The sequence below is a fragment of the Antechinus flavipes genome, chromosome 3, assembly GCF_016432865.1.
Source record: "Antechinus flavipes isolate AdamAnt ecotype Samford, QLD, Australia chromosome 3, AdamAnt_v2, whole genome shotgun sequence".
NCBI lineage: Eukaryota > Metazoa > Chordata > Mammalia > Dasyuromorphia > Dasyuridae > Antechinus > Antechinus flavipes.
In genome coordinates, this window is record NC_067400.1 from 273,481,248 (window position 1) to 273,496,353 (window position 15,106).

Sequence of the window (15,106 nt, forward strand, 5' to 3'; positions counted from 1 at the left end):
AGGAGGAAAAAAATTGGAACAAAAGGTTTGGCAATTGTCAATGCTGTAAAATTACCCATCCATATAACTTGTAAATAAAAAAGCTATTAAAAAAAAAAGAAATAAGTGTGTGTCTGGCTTGCTTTCTTTGAGTACAGTTTGTTTAAAACTAACTCTAATGCTGATTTTTTCAAATGATCCTTAAAATTTTGCTCAAATCTCAATATTTCTGCCCTCAGAAGCTCCAGTGTTAAGATTTGAACAAAACCTGTAGGATCATTTTGCAAAAACAGTATTAGAGCTGGAACAAAGGGTTTGGTAATGTCAATGCTGTAAAATTACCCATGCACATAACTTGTAAATAAAAAGCTATTTAAAAAAGATTTTTTAAAAAAATTTTTAATTCACAATATAGCTATGACCTAAATAACTTTTGACCAAATTTCATAAAACTTATACATATGTCTATCAAAGCTGACAAAATTTTAAAGCATAGCTTATAATTTTTAGAAATTACTCAATATACAGTTTAGAAAGCAATAGTCTTCATTTAATTAGGGTATATAAACATATGACACTTCTTCAGGTAAGTTATCAGAACACTTAGTTTTAACAATATTTTTCTAAAATTAAGATCAAATCAAATACAGATTTAAATTTCCAGTAGTAATGTTTCAATATTCCAACAAATCCCTAAGATCTTATACCCAGAATAAACAAATTTAGCTTGTACCAGTTAATAGTAATTATTTCCTACAGTTTCGGAATCACAATTCCAATTGACTCTAGATAACTCAAAAGCAGGCTGTTTGTTGCCAGAGTTTTTAAAGTAGCAGTAAACTTTTTTTTTTCTTCCTCTGTTTTCCTCAAAGCAAAAATAACCTTACTTGCAAGGTAGTTTTAAGAAGCTTAACAAATTTATAATTTAAGAGGAATTTCAGAAAAAAAAAAAAAAAAAAAAAAACTTCCTTTCACTTCCCCTCTGGTTTATTCTCTTTTATCTCTCCCCATTCAAAGCTACATACTCTCAAACCTGATTTCAGATAAGGTTTTCACTTTCTCTCTTTTATGTATCCGACCAGGTTCGCAGACCAGGCTATTTATTAACTGCTGGATTTTAAAAGCAGCCAGGTGGTTTTCTGTTTGTTTGTTTTTTTCTAAGACAGCACAAACATCACAATTTATATATATACATATATATAATAACTGCTTTTTACTATCATATCTCAAATAACAAATTTCACTGAACTGAGTGAATATATTTTCTTTCCCCTCCTCTCATCCTATTTTCTTTCCCTCCCTCTCACCCCCTTCCTCCATGTGTCCCTCTGCTGAAGTCAGGGAATGGGGAAAGGGGCAGAAAAAGAAAGAAACTCTCTTTATTCTATGCACTATATGCTTCTCATGGAAATCTTAATTTAATTGAATTTGCTCCCAAATTACTTTCCACACACAAAATTCATTTATCTCAACGTTGGTGTTATACATTGTCACATAAAAACCCATATAAAATTGCCAAATATGAAGCAATTAAATTCAATTAAAAAGTTACTCTTATAGCATTTGTTTTATGCTAAACACTCTTGAAATCTTGAAATGACCAATTATCATCAAAGTCTCTAATTATTGCTCTCACAAATTTGCTAACTTTTTCTGTAGCCCTCACCATGGCAAGAGCTAAAATCTATAGGAAAAAGTCAGACCTTTTTGGAATAAATAGTGAATTAACATAAGGGGGGAGAGGAAGGGTTAGGTGAACTAGATGAACTCCCCTCCCCCTTACTAAGTCAATAAAAGAGCCAAACCCACAAATAATTAGTAGTATCAAAGATAGGGAAATGATTAAGAAAGTAATCAAGTGGAGTTTCCACTTTAGAAGCAGAATTTCTCATAGTGGGAGTTAGCAAATTAACTGGCACCTGACATTTTAGGAATGCCATTACCATTAGGGGAGATTTCAACTTGACATTCTCTCCTATATAGAAATAGACGTCATAAAAATAGAAGTAGGCTCCAGATTAAAAACTGGGGAGACCAGATGTGCTCCTTGCTTCCACCCAGAGGTGCTGATTGGCATAGCAACAACACATCCCAGTTGTAGTATGACTGCATCCAGTCCAGTGCTCCTGGGAGCCTGAATGCTAGCAACCAATCCAGACAGACAGAATTTACCCTCCAGAGCTTTTAAACTAGATTCTCCACTTAGGCCAAATAGGGGTCTCTCAGGGGTCACTGGACCTAGTCTCTCCCAGGGCCCTGGAACATCTCAGGGGCTGGCTCCCCTAGGGATGAATAGGAGGACAGCCCCATCCAAGGCTCCCCTCCAAGGCCCACAGGTCTCTAATCTCGATGGGCCTCCAAATATGTCATGTCACAATACAGATGTGAGCAGAGACTGATTTAATTTAAATTTAGATTTTATTGAAAGCCAAACTGGCCCCACATGAGATCTCTAACCAAAGTGTTTGGTTCCCAAGCAAATGAGGTGCAAGATATAGAGTTCTGACTAGTTTGGGAAAGCAAGACACAGAAGTCAAACATGCACTTAGCTTACCTTCCTTATCTAACATCTTGCAGCTGTTTTCCTTAAGGAAATACTTCAAAGACAGGAGGTGGAAACAAGGACAATCCTGGCAAGCTAGGAATGAGGAGGTAAAAATTTATGTCGGTATTTCTAGTAATATTACTTCCCTAGTAAAAAGTAATTGTATACTTATTTCTTAATTCTTATTCCCAGATAACAACCAGAGTTCCCAACTTTAGTATACATTAATTCTTTTGTGAACCAGTGAAAAAATGTTAAGTTGTGCCAGCTATTGTTAAAAAAAAAAAAAAAAAAAGTCTTCACTTTGAAACTTTCCTGACAATCACATCTGTTTTCTTGGATCACTAAAATTTTAAAGTAGCAGTAAACTACTTTACTACTTGACAACATTTTGGGGTTCTATTTTCTCTACCGCCATCTATCCATTTTTTCTACTTGTACTCAGGGATAGAGGGAAGGGGGAAAAAAAAGAACGTTCTTGAAGTGCTAGCTGTTCATATTCAGAAACTCAGGCAGCTTTTATGAGCTCAGATCTTCCCTAAGTTACGCTCTCTTGTATAGAAGGAACTTGCTGATAGGGATGCAAGGCTAAACAAGGGTCTTGGTTATCCAAAACGGGGATTTTGGATATTGGTGTCCAGAATCAGGGCGACAATAAGATCCAGAATTTGAAGAGGTGACACCGAGTTTGACATCAGGGCATCAGATTGACAGTAAGTCTGAGCTTACCTTGAATCAGAGAGGTGCCAGAAATGCTGGGGAGTTTCATCAAAGATTCTGGGGTACAAGAATGTGGACTCTGGAAGAATCCAAGCTTAAAAGTATCAAGCCAGGGACCTCAATTTAGATAGGAAAGGAGAGAAGATTATGTAGAAAAAGCATGCTATTCTTTTCTTTTCTTTTTTTTTTTTTTTTTTTTTTTTTTTTTTGCTGAGGCAATTGGGGTTAAGTGACTTGCCTAGGGTCATAGGGCTAGGAAGTTTTAAGTGTCTGAGATCACATTTGAACTCAGATCCATTTGACTTCTCTCAGAGATTGATTAGCTATCTTCAAGCAGGTCTGTGATTTAGTCTGCCAGATGTTCCACCTGGTTTCCTCTTTGATAGCTTCCTCTGAGCTCCCAAATTTTTCCCTGGGACTTGCCCCCCCCTTCTCCCCTGAGTAACCTCAAAGGTTGCACATTTCCCTTATAAAAGATGTGCCTACATTGAAGATCTTTGCTAAGTCCTTTCCAGGACTAGCCCCGATGTGTGGCTCTCTCTCTCTTTCTCTCTCTCTCCCTCACAGTGTCTTCCTTTTAATGGTGTCTTTTCTCCTTGCTATAGCTAAATAGGGTTAGTCTGCTAAACTTCCCTATGGATCTAACCTGCCAGTCAATGTCATATCCAGGCCTCATGGCATTTTCCTTTTAATAGATTCTTTCAAACTCCTTCCCTTGGTGACCTTATTGCTCTCTAAAATCCACTTTATATTTATCACTCCTGGTGCCTATTTTACCCTTCCATTTGTCTGTAACCTCTTCTAAATAAATCTACCTTGTGACCATTGAATGGCCATTGTGAATTTGTCACATGTCTCTTTCAAACTAGGAATTGCTATCCTTGACCTCATCTGAAGCAACAAACTCAGAGAAGGAGAAAACTTTGGTCAGCATGTTCCCAAATTTAGAGCTGATCAAAAAGCTACCCACTATGCTTAAATGATGCACGACTATCCCATCATGTTTTCTGCCTTTTTTCCTAGTATTGGGATACAGTTAATAATACATAATTCAAAGTGGAGAATTGTATTTCAAAATTTTAACCAAAATTACTTAAGACAAATAGTAAGAGGCATTTTAAACACACATTGCTGAAATTCCAAAGTGTTTTCATTGAAGACTACGATGGAAAAACCTTGATCAAAGTGAGCCTTTAAAGGAGAAAATTTTATTTTTACAGTTTTGAACACATTGATTTAATTGTGGTGAACAGTTTAGTAGGGAAGAGAATGCCATCAGAGAGTAGAGATTTTTAAAATCTGGCTAGGAAATCTTTTTTCCTAAATAGTTCACAGGTGGATTTTAGGGATACTGAGGAAGCAGGAAGTAAACTTACCCATCACTTGGTAGTGCTGTGACAATATCAAAATTTATTTCCACATTCAGCTTCAGTTAAGTCACTTAGCACTTGTTAAAATACTACTTGGATTATTACTTGAAAGATTAGTTGTTCCATTTAAATTCTAGGAGTGGCTTGGTCTGAGATCTTTTAGCAGCTTAGAGGTAAAGACAGGCCAGCCTTCTCCCAAACAAAACAAAAAAAAAAAAAATTGTGTGGTTCAGAATGGTGAGGGATCACCATTTAATAAAAAGCTGGAGAGATCTCTAGAAGCAAAGCAAAAGTTTACTGTATGTTCTGGCAAGAATCGGGGGTCCCACCATGGAGCAGGCAATGGAAGGGAGGAGGCACCTTTCTGGGACAGGTTTTACACTTTAAATAGTCCCTAACACAAACACCCCTCCCACCACTGACCTTCATCCTCATTGGCTAAGGGTCTTACATTCTAAACGCGGGAACTACCCAAGAAATTGAACTTGACCAATAAGTATATAGTTGCACATATTTGATTGAAGTAAAGAGAAAATGATGTCATGGGAGCTATGATAGCAGGAAGGGGACTTAAGTATGTCATGGGAGGATAGCAGGAAGGGGACTTAAGGAAGGGGACTTAAGTATGTCATGGGAGGATAGCAGTAAAGGGACTTAAGGAAGGGGACTTAAGTATGTCATGGGAGGATAGCAGGAAAGGGACTTAAGAGTATGCCCTTGAGTCAATGCTCAAAGACCTTCAGGCCTACTCCAACTCTGAAGTAGATGAAGCCTTACTCAATTTTCACAACTGTCCTGAGAGATCTCACCTCATCTTGTTCAAAATCAAAACCTCCCTCTATGTTTTGTTGTTGTTGTTGTTGAAGTGGGGGTCAGCTAGGGAAACTTTCTGGAAACACTCAAAAGGAAAACTACTTCTCTTAATCGTTTTTGAAATCTACAAATTGGTATAGATTGATGGAAAGGTCCTCCCTTCCCTGTCTGTCCCTTGATTTTGGTCACAATCAAGACAGATTTTTTTAAATAAATATTTTCCTTAAACTTTAAATTAAAATAACCAAAGGAATGACTTCAGGCAAAGTTTTACTAAGGTGAGAATTCCTAGAGAGGATAAAGCAATAACTCTAAGAACACCTCGCCTTGGGAGTGATGTAGATAGAAATAATGTATTTCTTACCTTAGGTTATCCTGCCCAGTTCACTGGATCCAACCAAGATGCTGAGACCACAAATATTGTTGGCTGTGTGATAACAGGGTTTCACAAACCAATGAGTAACAATGATGAGCTGCTTAAAGTTAACACAGACACAGGACAAAAATGGTGTACACCATCTGACCCAATGAAGTTTCAGGACTAAAAATACACCTCTTCCAGAAGGTTGCCCTCCAGCCCCCCACCTCACCCTCAGTTCTGCCCAGAAGGTTACGGGTACTGCACCTACACCCAAAGTCAAAACCAGAGTACTCTTCAACTCCATCTCTAAGCCATAAAATTAACATATTAGTAGCAAGAAGTACCTGATTTGGGTAACTTTTCCCTATAAATTTATCTTTTTCACTCTGGTTCTTTGCTAATTACTTTTGGAACTTAATCCAGTGTTAGTTGCACAATAAACCATTGCCCCTCCTCTTGGAGACAAACTGAATTTAAAATTCTTTCCCCAGACCTGCAACAGCAATCTGGGGATATAAATATAGAACACAAAGAGTCTTAGTTACCAGAAATGAAAGTTTAAACAAAATTATATTTTTCCTTACCTTGTTTTCCTGCTTACCACTATCACCTACCTGTCTTACTACTTAAGGCTTCTGACTTTGCTCAAAACAATTTCTTTTCCACTTAGAATAAAAAAAAACTCTGGTACTTACTTTACTTAAAAGAGATCCCTACACACATAGCTTAATCTGATGTTTGCATTGAATACTATGATAGAAAAACCTTGATCAAAGTGCCTTTAAAGTAGAAAAACTCATTTTTTTATAGTTTTAAACATGATGATTTAATTGCAATGTAATAAATTGTAGGAAACAGAATACCTTCAGAGAGTAGAGATTTCTAAAATCTGGCTAGTCAGTCTTTTCCCTAAATAGTTCACAGATAGGTACTGAGGAAGCTGGAAGTAAATTTACTCATCGTTTGGTGGTGTTCTCTCAACATCTTTGCTATCTTATGTATAGCTCTCCAAAGATTTGAAAGCGAGGACTGTAACTGGAGACCTACTCTCACCACTCAATGGCTCAGATTTCCTGTTAGAAATCCAGTGACATTGCTAGAATCATGTGGTTCCCTGCAAGCAAATTGGAGTTTGTGCAATTAAGTCCCCAATACCCTGAATTTCCCAGGTGCTCCTCTGGGTACACAAGTTTTCCATTTTTTGTCACCATTAAGTCCACTTCAGGAGACCATTTTCAAATAACATACATTCCACCGCCCTCCCCTCTTCAGCCCCACTGCTTATTTTTGGAGAGAAAAGAAGACACTCTCTCTATATATCTATATCTATATCTATATATGTGTGTGTGTCTATACATATGTGTGTATGTATTATATGTGTGTGTATGTATATATATATGCATATATATAGTTTGCTAAGTAGGCTGATTGGTAATTTTGATTTATTAATTTGATATTGATTTATTAATCAATAAATTGATAGTTATTGTTTTTTTCTCAGTAACCAAACACACCTAATATCAAGATATTGAATGCCTAATATTTTTAGAAAAGGGAATGCCCCTGACAGGAGAAATCAGTCCTGGTTATTTTGCTTTCTCCAACACCTTGGAAAACACACCATACCAAAGCAGCCTCTTGGTGTTTTATTTGCAGACCCATTTTCTCTGGCTTCATTGCTAGTTCAAAGAAGAAAATAAGAGAAAAAGAGAACAAAAGATTTTGTATTATTGGTACTAAATGATACTTATATAAAACATCCTGCAAAAAAGTTCAAAAATTTAAAATTTTCAATGAAGGACAAAAACACAGCCTAGGATAAAGTTGTGTGAAAACACAAAGTCTTTCTCAATACATGTTTTTGAGGGAGGTTAGTAGAAACGGGATAGCTTTTCAAGTATTGCATGTATGTGAATGACTAGTGATTATTGTGGGACAGTTGGGGGAATTGGGGTATATGTGAGGGTTTATAGGTGTATCTGTGTCCTATATAGGTTCATTATGTGGAACTGGTAGCATCCTGTTACTCCTATTTTTCTCTGAAGATTGATATCAACTCCAAGAAACAAAGCACCTCTGGGAACATTTATCTCCTCAGAAATCTGGGAAAGAAGCAAATCTGAATTCCATAAGGAGGAATGGCTTATTGTCCAATCCAACAAATCCATGTGAAGGTTAGTGGACTAAAAGAGCTAAGGAATTCTAGCAATTTCTAAAATTTATGTTAACGTATCATAAATAAAAAAGAAAATGATACCTTTTTACATCTGTGATTATGTACTCCTTTTGTTTTTTAGAATTCCTCTGGAAAAATCTAAAATTCAGAGTGAGTTAATAGGATTTAGTTTAGTGAACATTCTCAGGTCTATGTAAAATATAATCAAACTATGTATAGACTTTAGATCTAAAAGTCTGACTAGACTCAGGGGAAAAAAAACAAGCTTAAGATAGTAAAGCTGATAGAATAAAAATGTTTGTGCTTCGTAAGGGTAGAGGATGAGGATTATGAGTTGAGGAAAGGAGACAGAGAGACAGAAAGCATGAACATCTAAGAATCTCTTTAGGACTAAGAGTAACTGTGTCAAACAAAAAAGTGGTTAAAGTTGTACAAGGGCCAAAAACATCAAAACCAAGGAGGGAGAGAATGGTTTTATTCAATAAGAATTTTTGTTATAAATATATAGAGAACTTACTGCAACAATGAAAACATTATGTTCCTTTTATCTTTTTGTTCTTGTATAACATTCTTTCTTTTAGTTCCTTTTATTGAGGCTAGGAGTAAGAATAATTTCATGAATAATTTTACTAAAATCATCCTAATAGTATTTGCAAGAAACAACAGCCACTTGGAGGAAAATCTCTGAAGAGAAGAAGCCATATCCCTCTAGGGGAGATAGGAGAACTAAAGTCTCAGATGAGTAACTAACTAGCTGAGTATTCTTCTCTGAGACTTTTCTTTATTACACAAATATGGTTGGAAGGTGATTTAAACACAATATGACAATCTCACTAATACTACCTGTTTGTGATCAGTCTTTTCAAGCAATTTTTGCCCTGGCTAGGAGCAGTTTAACACCAAAAAAGCAGGATTTGGGTAATCAAAACGGTAATCAAGTTAGCAAAATTTGAAACACTCTAATCTCAGTTTGCCAGTATCATTAAAATGAAGCAGAACTCTTAAGTACCCTTCAAAAAGCTAGCCAAGGAGGTGGCTTCTTGTATTTGGACTGTTGCTTATCGATCCATATTTACTCTTTTAGGCACTAGGCTTCTAAGCCCAGGCTCAGTTGCCCAGCTGATTAATCTCTCAGAGAAAACTGAGTGAGGGCAGGTTAAGAAATAGCACTTGAAATAGAATCTCTTTCATAAAATGCCTTCTATCCAGGTTATCTATCCAAACAAGGAGGATAGAAACTCTATAATTTTTTACATACCAATACATGCGTGTCCCAAGTGACAATCATCTAAAAAAGGGATTCTTTTCAGTGACCAAACTTTAAATGCGGCCAGATGAAAAAAAGCAGAGAGCAAAAGAATGCAAAGAGGAGCTCTTCTATTATTATATATGCTTTCTTTAAATGGAAATTGTTACATATTTTGAATCATCTCTGATGTTTTGATGGGCATATGACAATATTTTGTTTTGTTTTTCTTTTCTGTCTTTCTCCAATTTTTTATTGTTTTAAATAAATAAAAAAAGAACAGTATCAATTATAGTAGAATTATTTTGAGAATCTAGGGAAAACAATTCATAAAAAACTCTTTCCAAACCTTATAGTTCTCACATAAAACATTGGTGTTATTACTGTCTGAGATCTTTATACCACTCTACCTCTCCAAAAGTATTGATTATCAGCTCTGGTGAGTAATAAGTGAAATATAGTCAATTCCTGAGAAGGAGTCTAAAGCTAAAACTTTTTTATGTCATTGGTTTTTAACTCAAGTTGTATTTCTTCCCATTGAATTAAAATCAATTCAAGACATATAAAACAACTATTCTGCTAAGGAAGAAATAAGGATAATAGGTCAATATCCTCATGCAGTTTACTTTGACTTGTACAATGCTTGAATAACAATTTTCCTGAGTATTTATACAAAAATCTACTTGTAAATCTTATCCTATAGCTGAACCTATAGTAACTCAAGAGTTCACTTGGCTACTCTTGCTGTCAATAGAAAAAGGAAAGATAAACGTGACAACCTCTATATAAATAAGTTTTTTAGGGAAGAAGTAGAAGGTTAAGTTAGACAAGTATAGGAAAAAATAGTATAGCAGTAACTACAGCATGAGCTTCCGTGAAGGACTCTCCTATTTTGGGCCTAGAGTGGCCTTTCAAAGTTCCAGTGTATGGATTGTACTTGCTGAATGTCCCTGAGTCAAAGACTATGATTGGTTATTTGTAGAAAGGGCTCCTTCAAAATACATCATTTAAAAAAAAAAAAAAAAAAAAACATTCTCTAGATTTGGCTGTAGTTGAAAAAAATATGTTTCAAATTGGGTTGAATTTCAATTTCCTCCAATATGAAACAGCAAGAATAAAAAAAAAAAGTGAAGAAACTTACCATTCTCATTAGATAAGCTGTCTTCAATAACTTTTGGTTTGTAGTGTAAAGAAACATGCCTAGAATTGCAAATAAAAACAATAACAATGAAATCCAGGTTTTAAAAGATGATGCCAGTATGACATTTTAGAAAATTATTCTTTCATATTCATTCTTCATATCTGGAAAATCCTTGGAAGAGAATCTAGTTGATTATGGAAGAACCTGATCAAATAATTTTAAGAATAATTTTTCACTAAGCATATCTCATACATCTAATCTGCCAAAGATGATATCCTTTTTCCATTTGAAATGTTAAAAGAATTTTGAGAGTATTCATAACCAACTGGGCAGTTTAAAAATTCCAAGGAATTGACAATGTGTAGCTAAAGCTATGAAGTTCTACTAACCTAAAAAGCAGGATAGGAACAATCTTCTCAAAGTACAAAAGAGCTTTGTTTTTTCTGCGGTGTCAGTCAGGACCCATCAAATCTACTAAACTTCATGAAAATAAAAAGAAAACGGAAACCCACACAAATCAATGAACTATTCCAATGTCACCCAGGCAGAAGGGTCCAATCTCTGCTTCATATCTTCATGTCTCTTAACTCACAGACTTGTGGCTTGAACATTGAGATCACTTACACTCTCTGTGCTCTAGGCAACTGACACTTTTGGAAAGAAGGTGCATAAACTACTTTGGTAGAGAATATTTTATCTTATCTAGGATTTCTCATATATCTATGCAATCACAGATTGGTCCCTTTCTATTATTCTCAGAATCTACAAGCAAAATTCTAAAAAAAGGAGTTTGCAGGGAGGATAAAGGACCAAAATGAAAAATTTAAAATAGCCTTTTGTGTGAAAGGAATGAATAACACTACCTATTCTCCCTATGGCTATGGTCAGACATGCCTGAGGAAATAGGGAAATGAGTTAAAAGTAGGGTTGCCCTCTCCTCCTCCTTCAAAACCCCTCATCCTTCTCCTATATTTTTCAAAGAGTTTCCCTGAACTGCTTTGATGAATGTAGTGAGCAGAGGAGTGAAAGGGAGATTTGATGGAACACAGACCAATACCTTAACGTCTGCCTTTTCCAGGATCCTAATTCAATTCAGTCCCTTTCTGTTTCCTGTGCTTGAAAAGAGAATATCCACTTTATTGTACTGCAGATTCTTTTCTTGGATTTTGGTTCTGTGTACTTCAGTTTGTTTACCATTTCATTTCTTGTAGCTACTTTGGAGAAATCTGCCTTGTCAGATCTGCCCATTAAGTTTTTTATACTATTGGGAAGCAACTTGATGTCTCACAGGTGTAGATACAAGTATAATTTTGCACTGAAGGGTTGAGTGGAGGGAGAGAAAGAGGTGGAGGGAGAGAGAGAGAGACAAAGAGAGACAGAGAAAGACAGAACAAGAGAGACAGAGACAGAGAAACAGAGAGACAGAGACAGAAACAGGGATGGAGAGACAGAGAAATGGAGGAAGAGATGGGAGAGAGAGACAGAAGAATAGAAACAATCATATGCTGAATGAGTTTTTCAGGGAAATGTTTCTGAAGTTTCTCCAATGAGTGAAAAAAATCTGAGTTCAAATCCAGCATCAGACATTTAACACTTATTTTCTTTGTGATCCTGGACAAGTCAATTAACTCCAATGACCTTGCAATAGGATAAATAGATAAATAAATAAATATTTTTTAAAAAAAGAACATGATGCAGGCAATATGTAGCAGCAATACTATTTGTGTAGCAGTAGTGCCATCTAAAATTTTAAACAGGAGTCACTTGGAGTTATGTTTTTGATGGTTCTTATATTCTTTCCAAGAGATATTTTTCCTTTGTAAAATGGATGTATTCAGACACTTTTGAAGTCCTCACTATAGAGATAATTCTAATAAAGTTTTGGGCAGGAATGGAAGCTCACCTTTTCTCATCATCAGTTGCTCTTCTACCAGGATTTCTTCTGAGAACCAGCTTATTTAAATAATCATCCTCTCTGGTATGACTAGCTATAAACCATAGTCCTCCTTCATCTATAAGTACAAAAAGTTCTGTTGTCTACCCAAAAAGCAGTTAAACAGATAATCAAAAAGAATGATGTATAATTTTCTAAAGCAATAGGCTTTCAATGTAGTTCCTGACACTGTTACACAGATTTTCAGAACCCCTTTATTCTCCCAAAAACATTTATAATCAACGCAGAGAAGAAATAAGTTAACTGCTTCAATATTATTGTGTAGAAATGGCACTGGAGCTGAAAACTTACTATGTCAGCTCCTGAACTAAAATCATTTTGGGAAACAAAGATAAAATATTTACTCTCTTAGGAGTGGCTAAATAAGGAAAGATGAAGAATGATACAACCTTTGTCATTAAGAGCTAACATTCTGCTTGTTCAATGATATAAAGAACAATTTATCTAAATAGTCTACAAAAGTCAACTCAATCCATAATGTAATTTAATAGGAGTTAGCATAACCTTGAGCTGTGAAAAACAAAAGAATTGAAGGAAATGGAAACTCAGGTGTTGATAACGTTGATCAATGAGGGTGTTTATAGGTATGAGTAGCATGTAAGAAAGGAATGAGTTGTAAACTTCTCTTGTGTCAGTTGGAAAGGCTCTCGTGTTCAGAGTGAGATAGACTTTGAAGATTGCATTGAACAGATAGTTTCTGCTGATAATTCCAAATTGGAGACAACTAGGATTAGTTAGTGATCTTGTGTGAAGGGAGTTCTTGGACTGCATGCCATTCTAAATAATTCCACTCAGTAAGGCTGCTTTTGGTTCATAATGTATTTCATTAAAATAAGGTTGACTCTCAGCAATCCTCTAATGATTTATATGATGAAATCAGCAAATATAAGGAAGATATGAAGAAACCTACCACCACTGTCCGATGATTCTTCCACTTCCGGCAGTTTCTGACCCAGTGGGGATTTCCTTGAAAGGAACCAAAAACATGAAACATAAATCTTCATTTTAAAATGGTTAGATAATCCCAAAAGAACTTTTCAAAAAGTCATTGTTTACATTTCCAAGAACCCTGAAAAAGGAATCCTTTTTATTGTGGAAGAGTCAATTCATGTCTTCAAGAATATTCACATTCATAAGCACATCTCATATGTCTAGCCTGATCCTAGAGAGGTTCTTTATATTAGTGAATTCAAAGCAGGAGTTTGTGGATCTGGACCAGCTAACTGGAGTTTTAAAATGCAAAGAAGTTGACAAAGTTATGATCAGTCCAGGAATTACCAGAAAACAAAACATAGGAACTAACGAAGAGAATTGTTTTCCTGCTATCAAGTCCCAATTCAGAGTATAGAGAGGTCTGAATTTTGAGAGATACAGAAGGGGAAGAATGGATGTGGTTCTGGAAACATTACAGAAACAAAGAGACCATTGTCTAGTACTATACCCCATATTGTCCTCCTGGGAAAACTGAATCCATAGAAGTTAAAAGTGATTCAGAGAAGAGTTAACATCTTAGTGAGGAAGAGCAGAGTGCATTTCTGAGCCTAACTTGTACACAAGTTAGCAAATACATTTGCTGCTTGAATATGAACTAAATCACTGCAGCTCTGGGTGGACTCGATAGGTATGAAAACATTTTGGTGAGGAGGTTCTCAATTGCATTGGGCGAATGGGACTAGCTTCCTTCTATAGGAGAGTTCCTTCAATCAATGCATTCAAACTTGACCCATCACTATCCCTATTCCTCTTTAAAAAAATTTCTGAGACCTGGATGCCTCTGGTGTATCTTTAGGCCTTTTTCCTATCTGCCAAGCATTTCTCTTTGTCAGAGGACAGATGGGTCAGTGTGAGAATCTTCCTGCTTCCCACTTCGCCAGGAACCTAAGGTCTACCTCAGTGATCCTGATTTCTTCTTGCATACAATGGTACTTATAATGAGGAATAGCATGGGGCTGCCAATAGATTATAAATGTGTGTGGGATAAAACCCTCTAATTTAAAGTGTGTCTTAGGCCCAAGAAGTCTTCAATATCTTCTGAACACCGAGTTTATGAAAGGAACATAAAGCCAAGAGCCTGAGTTGAAGCAGGGGAAAAACTAAGATGAGAAAAGAGACAATCCAGGAACACTTCTGCAATGACAACCAAGGGAATTTGGCTAAAGTCAGTTCAGTCCCAGATACGAAAAGAGAAAAAAAAAAGAATCTCTCCTTTAAAATATAAAGTTTAGTAATGGCAATTTGTTCCTTTTTATTTCAGCTTTGTAAACTAAAGAGCTAACTGGCAGCATATTTGATTGTCTTTGAATAAACTCAGAAATATTTCTTGAAATAGAAATACACTTAGTTGAAAGAGATGGATTTCTTTTGTGTTTTGCAGCTTCTCAGAGTCCTCATATAGTCTAAAGTATATAAATGTTGATCAATATGTTGGACTTATATGAGAAATGCTTTCATATAACAGATGTTTCCTGAGGTTTAATATTACAACTATAGAAAAAGAGATTGTTTTCTCTATGGTCAACAGATACTTGAATTAAATAGTGGTTCAGGAAAAAGATTTTAAACCAGTCATTTCCTAAGTTTCAAAATCTCAACACTCATTGGGCTGAAACACTTCAATGAGCTACATAGTTATGTAATACATCCTTTTTTTGTTTTTTGCTGAAGCAATTGAGGTTAAGTGAATTGCCCAGGGTCACACAGCTAGGAAGTGTTAAGTGTCTGAGGCCAGATTTGAACTCAGGTCCTCCTGATTTCAAGGGCTGATGTTCTATCCACTGTGCCACCTAGCTGCCTCTATGTAA

The 15,106-nt window shown here is 35.8% G+C and overlaps 1 protein-coding gene across 1 annotated transcript in view; it reads right to left on the reverse strand.

Annotated features, from left to right (window-relative positions):
• Nucleotides 1-7,252: 7,252 nt before the first annotated feature.
• Nucleotides 7,253-15,106, reverse strand: part of LOC127553940 (uncharacterized) — a 31,942-nt gene continuing 24,088 nt past the window's right edge. The window contains exons 10-15 of the mRNA XM_051985067.1: nucleotides 13,216-13,271; nucleotides 12,255-12,363; nucleotides 10,352-10,410; nucleotides 8,482-8,560; nucleotides 8,046-8,102; nucleotides 7,253-7,467 (exon numbers count right to left, since the gene is read on the reverse strand). Of these exons, the coding sequence (XP_051841027.1) occupies nucleotides 7,365-7,467; nucleotides 8,046-8,102; nucleotides 8,482-8,560; nucleotides 10,352-10,410; nucleotides 12,255-12,363; nucleotides 13,216-13,271 (463 nt within the window). The 3' untranslated portion in view covers nucleotides 7,253-7,364. The remainder of the gene's footprint in view (nucleotides 7,468-8,045; nucleotides 8,103-8,481; nucleotides 8,561-10,351; nucleotides 10,411-12,254; nucleotides 12,364-13,215; nucleotides 13,272-15,106) is intronic.